The sequence below is a fragment of the Littorina saxatilis genome, unplaced genomic scaffold, assembly GCF_037325665.1.
Source record: "Littorina saxatilis isolate snail1 unplaced genomic scaffold, US_GU_Lsax_2.0 scaffold_1709, whole genome shotgun sequence".
NCBI classification, from domain to species: domain Eukaryota; kingdom Metazoa; phylum Mollusca; class Gastropoda; order Littorinimorpha; family Littorinidae; genus Littorina; species Littorina saxatilis.
Genome location: NW_027128308.1, coordinates 3,382 through 12,500, shown reverse-complemented (window position 1 = coordinate 12,500; position 9,119 = coordinate 3,382). Strand labels below are relative to the sequence as shown.

General features: G+C 46.6%; 1 protein-coding gene across 1 annotated transcript in view; it reads right to left on the bottom strand.

Annotated features, from left to right (window-relative positions):
• Window positions 1–5,558, bottom strand: part of LOC138956670 (uncharacterized) — a 7,521-nt gene extending 1,963 nt beyond the window's left edge. Inside the window, exons 1-4 of the mRNA XM_070327968.1 lie at window positions 4,582–5,558; window positions 2,737–2,854; window positions 1,749–1,912; window positions 833–1,098 (exon numbers count right to left, since the gene is read on the bottom strand). Coding sequence (XP_070184069.1) covers window positions 833–1,098; window positions 1,749–1,912; window positions 2,737–2,854; window positions 4,582–4,743 — 710 coding nt within the window. The 5' untranslated portion in view covers window positions 4,744–5,558. The remainder of the gene's footprint in view (window positions 1–832; window positions 1,099–1,748; window positions 1,913–2,736; window positions 2,855–4,581) is intronic.
• Between the last annotated feature and the right edge of the window lie 3,561 nt (window positions 5,559–9,119).

Sequence of the window (9,119 nt, the reverse complement as noted above, 5' to 3'; positions counted from 1 at the left end):
TTTCTACCTTAACCCAACACCTCTTTCTCCCTTCCTGCATCGTTCACAATGTCTTACTTTCTACCTTAACCCAACACCTCTTTCTCCCTTCCTGCATCGTTCACAATGTCTTACTTTCTACCTTAACCCAACACCCCTTTCTCACTTCCTGCATCGTTCACAATGTCTTAGTTTCTACCTTAACCCAACACCCCTTTCTCCCTTCCTGCATCGTTCACAATGTCTTACTTTCTATCTTAACCCAACACCCCTTTCTCCCTTCCTGCATCGTTCACAATGTCTTACTTTCTACCTTAACCCAACACCCCTTTCTCACTTCCTGCATCGTTCACAATGTCTTACTTTCTATCTTAACCCAACACCCCTTTCTCACTTCCTGCATCGTTCACAATGTCTTACTTTCTATCTTAACCCAACACCCCTTTCTCCCTTCCTGCATCGTTCACAATGTCTTACTTTCTATCTTAACCCAACACCCCTTTCTCCCTTCCTGCATCGTTCACAATGTCTTACTTTCTACCTTAACCCAACACCTCTTTCTCCCTTCCTGCATCGTTCACAATGTCTTACTTTCTACCTTAACCCAAAACCCCTTTCTCACTTCCTGCATCGTTCACAATGTCTTACTTTCTACCTTAACCCAACACCCCTTTCTCACTTCCTGCATCGTTCACAATGTCTTACTTTCTACCTTAACCCAACACCCCTTTCTCCCTTCCTGCATCGTTCACAATGTCTTACTTTCTACCTTAACCCTAAACCCCTTCAGCCCTCTCCTCTTTCTCTCCCCTTACTTTCCTTCCATCACTTTAACTTTTCCTACAACACTCACGCTCTCCCAGGATTTTGAGGATGCGTGTGTCGCGCGTGTCTCGCAGGAGGATTCCTGGTTTTCCTGTAGGATCTCAGCATGGCGGGAATACCGTACTTGATCAACATGAACAGACACAGCAAACACAGGAGCACGCCCACAATGATGGCGCCGATGGCCCAGTCTTCCTTGGTGCCTCCGAACGCTGCTATGTTCTTGGAGGTGGTTGGTCGTGGCGTTGTTGTGGTGGTGAGGGTGGTGGTGGGTGCTGGTGTGGTGAGACATTTCTGTCACAGAAAAACAAGAAAAAAGTACATGTAGATGCTCTCGTTATGTGCGCGTGCTTTACTCTAAACGAACACTTAAATGAATTGAGAATCTTTGACTAGAAATGTATGCTTCACTTCTTGACAGGTAGTTTCCAAAGTGCCGAAGACAATATTCCATGAGAATGTACTTCCATGATGCGTTCGTTAGTGTTATTGTTATTGGTATAAGAAAACGAAGAGCCAGCTTGACGTCGCAACAAAAACGTAAGCGCCAAGAAGACTGAACTAGCATCTCCCATTAAAAACACGAACACTTTTTGTTCCTCTGGTTTATTTTTGTTATGTCCACCATCATGACGACTTGTGTCATGTTGTATTGTTTTTGTCCCGTAAATTAAGCTTTTACCTGAGTTCGTGTCCTAGCTGCATATTTTCAATTGTTTCATGTCATGTATTATGAATAACATTTTGTTTTTAACCAAAACACGAACATGCAGTCCCCCCCCCCCCCCCCCAGAAAAATGATAACAACAACAACAACAACACCAACACCAACAAACAACAACACCAACAACAAACAAGTATCATTCGCGAGAAGAGCGGGTACAACGCAAATTAATGTTCGTTAGAAGCAACAAAAGAATAGGAAACAGAAAACTAGCACCAACCGTCCCGTAGATAGTGACCCAAATCGGATTCTTGCTCCTCAGGGGCCCTGGTCTTGTGCCTTCGTCTGTGGCGTAGGCCGGGAATCTTGTCACCTGCCCAGGTGTGAAGGCTGCCGTTGTGACGATATCCCCCGATGGTAGGACCTCCACCCCAGGGCCGGACCCTGAAACGCGTGCACTGCAGTATGACGTCATCGTCATTACGTCATCGGTGTTCGGCTATCGTCATTGACATTATTTTTAATGTTCATCAAAATCATCGCCGGCGTTTGTAACGTCGCCGTATAGTTGTATCCATATTGTTTGTGTTATGTTTTTCATCTTCTTTGTCGTTGCCGTGTGTGTGGTCATCATTCTAACCATGATGAAGATCCGTATCACTATCAGAGCTGGACCTAGTGTATGAGAGGAAGGGGCTTCGAAAATGAGACAAAAGTCTGCATTGGATCGTTGTTTGTCAGAGTAAAAGCCAGGGCATTCACTCGTTCATAACCAATGCAAACCCGACAGAGTTGTTTTCGGAATTCGTCCATTGACACAATGTATAATGACCAAGGCAACTATCCGCCACAACTTCCACTCCCAACTACACCACCACTCCCAACACCTCTACTCCCAACACCACCACCACTCCCAACACCACTACTCCAAACACCACCACCACTCCAAACACCAACACTCCAAACGCCAACACTACTCCAAACACCAACACAACTCCAAACACCACCACTCCAAACACCACCACCACTCCAAACACCCTCACTCCAAACACCACCACTCCAAACACCACCACTCCAAACACCAACACAACTCCAAACACCAACACCACTCCAAACACCACCACCACTCCAAACACCACCACTCCCAACACCACCACTCCCAACACCAACACTCCCAACACCACCACTCCCAACACCACCACTCCCAACACCACAACTCCCAACACCACAACTCCCAGCAACACCACCAGCAGCTGCACAAGACATACCGGAGTAAGACACGACGTTGTTCGGGGCATCGATGTCGTCGTCTGTAGCGGCTGGCAGGACTCCCTTCGGTCCGGGAGGCAGGCAGTCCAGCACCTCTATTGGCTCCATGCTGGCAGCCTGAAAACAGTTCAGGCAGTGTCACACCATGCCGAAAACAGTTAAGGCAGTGTTACACCATCCTGAAAACAGTTAAGGGACTGTATCACCTTTGCGAAAACAATAAAGACAGTGTTACACCATGTTGAAAACAGTCAATGTACTGTTACGCCATAGCTTAAACATTGAAAGCAGTTCAACCATGTTGAAAAACAGTTAAAGCGGTGTTACACCATGCTGAAAACAGTTACGGTATGTTACGCTATTCAAGAAACAGTTACGGCAGTGTTAAACCATTCCAAAAAAAGTAAATGCAGTGCAACCACCATCCTGAAAACTGTGGAGGCAGTGTTGCATCATGCTTAAGGTGCCTGTTACACCATTGCGCAAAACAGTTCAGGCACTGTTACATTATCTTGAACACAGTTAAGGCACTGTTACATTATCTTGAACACAGTTAAGGCACTGTTACATTATATTGGACACAGTTGAGGCACTGTTACATTATCTTGAATACAGTTAAGGCACTGTTACATTATCTTGGACACAGTTAAGGTACTGTTACATTATCTTGAACACAGTTAAGGCACTGTTACATTATCTTGGACACAGTTAAGGCACTGTTACATTATCTTGAACACAGTTAAGGCACTGTTACATTATCTTGAACACAGTTAAGGCACTGTTACATTATATTGAACACAGTTAAGGCACTGTTACATTATCTTGAACACAGTTAAGGCACTGTTACATTATCTTGAACACAGTTAAGGCACTGTTACATTATCTTGAACACAGTTAAGGTACTGTTACATTATCTTGAACACAGTTAAGGCACTGTTACATTATCTTGAACACAGTTAAGGCACTGTTACATTATCTTGAACACAGTTAAGACACTGTTACATTATATTGAACACAGTTAAGGCACTGTTACATTATCTTGAACACAGTTAAGGCACTGTTACATTATATTGAACACAGTTAAGGCACTGTTACATTATATTGAACACAGTTAAGGCACTGTTACATTATCTTGAACACAGTTAAGGCACTGTTACATTATCTTGGACACAGTTAAGGCACTGTTACATTATATTGAACACAGTTAAGGCACTGTTACATTATCTTGAACACAGTTAAGGCACTGTTACATTATCTTGGACACAGTTAAGGCACTGTTACATTATCTTGGACACAGTTAAGGCACTGTTAAATAATCTTGGACACAGTTAAGGCACTGTTAAATTATCTTGAACACAGTTAAGGCACTGTTACACAATGCAGTCCGGTACCGCTATCGTCATTTTTGTTTGTTTGTTTGTTTGCTTAGCGCCCAGCCGACCACGAAGGGCCATATCAGGGCGGTGCTGCTTTGACATATAACGTGCGCCACACACAAGACAGAAGTCGCAGCACAGGCTTCGTGTCTCACCCAGTCACATTATACTGACACCGGACCAACCAGTCCTAGCACTAACCCCATAATGCCAGACGTCAGGCGGAGCAGCCACTAGATTGCATATTTTAAAGTCTTAGGTATGACCCGGCCGGGGTTCGAACCCACGACCTCCCGATCACGGGGCGGACGCCTTACCACTAGGCCAACCGCGCTATCGTCATGCTGGTGTCCTGAAAACTGTTCAGGCATATACATTGTATGATATCAGATACAGTTCACTTATGTCATATCATTTTTGCATGCACAACGCTCAAGATCAAGATTACCCTTATGAACATAAGCTTACGGTGAAGTAGGGAGCGTTGTCGTTGCAGTCAGAGAAGCGGATGGAGAGGGTGGCAGTGCCGGTTAGACCCTGAGTGTCCGTGACAACAACGGTCAACACCGCCGGATTCGGGTACTTCTTTGGCTTGTTCACGTCGTCCACGTCGTAGTCCACTGTAGTCATCACCACGCCTGCAACAATCAACAGCTTAAAGGGCAGCTGTCGGGTTGCCTGGTCTCAAAAATGCGCGGAGTCGCGTGCAAAAACGCGTTTAAGAGTTTTCCGAGTTGATTCAACTAAAGACTGTTGATTTGGTCCAGAAGAAGACACTTTCATCATTAGTTTGAAACCATTAAAATGCGTGAAACTTTCTTCTAGTTCTCACAATCCGCAAAAAAACGAAGCAGTTGGCAGGCCGAAACGACTCAAAATCCGCGACCGACAACTCTGTCAGCACAAGAAAGACGCCGCAGCGTTAGCCTTGCTGTGACGTCACTCGAGGAAGCCGATAAGGCCGCTGTGAAGTTTACAGTACAATGTAGACTACAGCTGGACATCTGTAATGCTGTACGCGTGATTGATTCTTGCACAAAGTAAAGTATTAGGATGGTGGTATCTTCTCAAGACCCACGTTCCCATTTTCTCTTCTTTGATCTGACCGACTGCAACCTTTACAAGTCATTTCTAAAGTGGTTCATATGCTGTTGCTACTCCTCCAGTCCACCCGGTTAAACCATAAAGTTGCTCAACCACAGACCCTCGTGTCCCTTGTCAGCAGACACTGTACACTTATGAAGAAGGTCCGCTTGAGATGTCACACCAATTACCGTGTACGTGTGAGGTACTGAATTCAAGACAAAAGCCAACTCTGTCGGTGGGAAAATCTAGGAAAGAGATGATGATAATACATCTTCAGTTACTCACTCAAGTAGATAGACGAGATAAGATAAAGGGAAGAGAGACGGAGACAAAGATGAAACAGTGGATCTAGTGTGGAAAATGGGGGAGGGGGGTTCGGCCGCAAAAGATCAAAGATGAATTTGTCAAACTGTGTTGTGATGGTTATCGTGTGTGTGTGTGTGTGTGTGTGTGTGTGTGTGTGTGTGTGTGTGTATGTGTGTGTGTGTGTGTGTGTGTGTGTGTGTGTGTGTGATAACACGTATGTGTGTGTGTGTCTGTGTATATGTGTGATAACACGTGTGTGTGTGTGTGTGTGTGTGTGTGTGTGTGTGTGCGTGTGTGTGTCTGTGTGTGTGTGTCTGTGTGTGTCTGTGTGTGTGTGTGTGTGTTTGTGTGTGTGTGTGTGTTTGTGTTCCTCGACGCGTGACAATATCTGCCAATAACCCAGCCAGCAAGACATTAGCGGCCGATAATCGGCCGAACACCCTTCAAAAAGTCGGGCCGGTGACGTCAAAACATACGACGCGGGTGTTGGCCCGACTAACTTTTGCAAAGAGGCAACGATGCGGCCGATAGGCGGCCGAACACCTGCACTATGGCGGCACGCATCCGGTCCGATGTTAATCGGCCCGATGACTTGTTTGACCTGCGGTCCGACACCTTATGCCGACATCGGGAAGATATCGATTTCAGCGGGAAGACATCGGGACGATGTCAGCATAAGGTGTCGGGCCGCAGGTCCAACAAGCCATCGGGCCGATTAACATCGGACCGGATGCGTGCCGCCATAGTACAGGTGTTCGGCCGCCTGTCGGCCGCCTCGTTGCCTCTTTGCAAAAGTTAGTCGGGCCAACACCCGCGTCGTATCTTTTGACGTCACCTGCCCGACTTTTTGAAGGGTGTTCGGCCGACTATCGGCCGCTAATGTCTTGCTGGCTGGGTGCAGCTACAGATACGGCAGTATGTACCACCACCACCCCACCCCCCCCCCCCCCAAGTGTAACAGTGCAAAATTCACTTACAGCTACAGCTACAGCAGTATAACCCCCCTCCCCCCAGTGTTACAGTGGAAAACAAACCTACAGATACAGCAGTGTGTACAACCCCCCCCCCCCTCAGTATTACAGTATAAAACACACCTACAGCAACAGATTCAGCAGTATATACAACCCCCCAAGTGTAACAGTGCACAAATTACTTACAGCTACAGCTACAGCAGTACGTACACCTCCCCTCCCCCTTAGTAACAGTGCAAAACACACCTACAGCTACAGCAGTATGTACAACCCCCAACCCCCCCCCCCCCCCCCCCACTGTAACAGTACAAAACTCATTTACAGCTACAGATTCAGAATTATGTACATCCCCCTCCCCCCGCTGCCACCACTGTAACAGTACCAAACATACCTACAGCTTCAGATACAGCAGTATGTACAACACTCAACCGCCTTCCCCCGTGTAGAGTGCAAAACACACCTAGACCTACAGATACAGCAGTATGTACAACCCCCCCCCCCCACCCCACCCCCCCCCCACCCCCTGTGTGCAAAACACACCTACAGCTACATATACAGCAGTATGTTCAACCCCCCCCCCCTCCCCGCCTACTGTAACAGTACATAACACACCTACAGCTACATCAGTATGTACAAACCGCTCCCCCCCCCAAGTGTAACAGTACAAAACACGCCTACAGCTACAGATAGATCAGTATGTACACCCCCCCCCCCCCCCCCAAGTGTTACAATGCAATACCTACAGCTACAGATACATCAGTATGTACACCCCACCCCCCAAGTGTAACAGTGCAAACCACACTTACAGCTACAGATTCAGCAGTATGTACTCCACCCCCCCCCCCCCCCCGTGTAACAGTGCAAAAATCACTAACAGCTACAGCAGTATACCCCCCTCCCCGTACAGCTACAGCAGTATAAACAAGAAGGGCAAAGCCCATACGACTCACATGTGTCACGATCGGGTGACAGAGACCAAGAAAGTGTCACTCAGTGGAGTGCCTGTTCTTGGTCGATTATGATAGAAAGCGCCTGTGCGTGATATTGGGCTACAGCAGAGTTTGCTGACAGTGCTCAACGAGCACGGATGTTTTGTAGCGCACGAGTTTCACAGTGGGGGTTTCTGCTGTCATAGGGCTGACGGTTTTTCGCTGACAGCGCGCACGGGATTTTCAGGGATTGAGTTTCTCGTGTCTTTTTTCTGCTTGGGGAGGCAGAATTGTGTATAGCTGGACTGGTTTTGTGACAAGGTCAGTCACGTGTTATTGGCTAGGTTGTCTGAGAGAGACACAAGGGCGGCGCACTTGACACCCAGCGGCAGAAGGGGAAGGATCTAATACACAGTTTCTAGAGTATGATGGTTTTTCACCGAATATTGTATTCGGCACTCTAGGGGAGCTTCCACTAGTTTTTCCTGTCTCACTGCCAGTACTTTGCTGAGGACAAGTCGTCAACTTTCCTTCGTCGGCGATGGCTTTCGCATAAGGATTCGACAAGGGGTTCTGGAGGTTTTTGGTCACTGTTGACGAACAGAGGCTGTTCCAGGGAGGAGGCGGACTTTGCTTCCATTGAGAGTACAATCATAGGCTTTTGAGGTAATAAATCATTATTTAACGCTGTTGATGAGTCTGTGTTTGTGGAATGAAATACTCTCTGTTGTTCTTTCCAGGTTAGCGCATAATTTACTCTCTGTGACGCTAAAATACTAATCTGTATATGGTTTTTGCAGATAGGGAGAGAAGGACGGAAAATGACTGTTTTGTTGTTGTAAAAAGTCCGTTTTGTGCAGGCCCACGTGCTCGATGAGATATTTAAAGATGACATGTTTTAAGGTGGTGGGTGAGGGGTAGCTGACATGTTTAGTGCACCGATGCTTTCTGTTTGCAGCCTTCGCTTCGCTTTGTTACGTGTTCCTGTAACATCTGCACGGCTGACTTTGGCGGGACCTGTTGAAGCTACGCTAACCAGGAGACCGGCTAACCAGGAGACCGGCTAACCAGAGGACCGGCTAACCAGCGAACCGGCTAACCAGCGGACCGGCTAACCAGCGAACCGGCTAACCAGCATACCGGCTAAGCAGCAGCAGCAGAAAGAAAGCTAAGTGCACCGTGTCTTACGCACCCCGTTGACCACCGTTGTCTTTTCTTATCTGTGATTTCATTGGAGTAGTGACAACGTGGGGTGTGTGACCCCTGCACGAACTAGAGCTTTTCGAACAGAACATTCGCATTTAACTATATTTACACGGGTTCAGCGTGTTACTATAATTTTCTATATACTACTGGCATTTTGTCAGTGAACACTGGTTTTTTACGTGTTGAGAACGTAAAAGGAACATATTTTGAGTGAAGGCTCGAGGGAGGTGGAGAGTTTATACATAAACAGGCGTCTGAAACTTATACTTTTGTTGACTATTTAATTGTATGACTGCGAGAGTGGATCGTGGTGTGGTTAGTTAATTAGTAGTAATTAACCGGTTCATAATCACCTTAAGTGATATATTGAAACGTGACACATGGGGGCCAAGCCGGGATCTACTCAGTTAATTTCCAACTGATAAAGACCCACCAATTAAGGATAACTAAGAGCAGATAATCTCGTCAGTGCTCGACTTATTTTCTGCTTGGTGCTACCCTTTTTTGT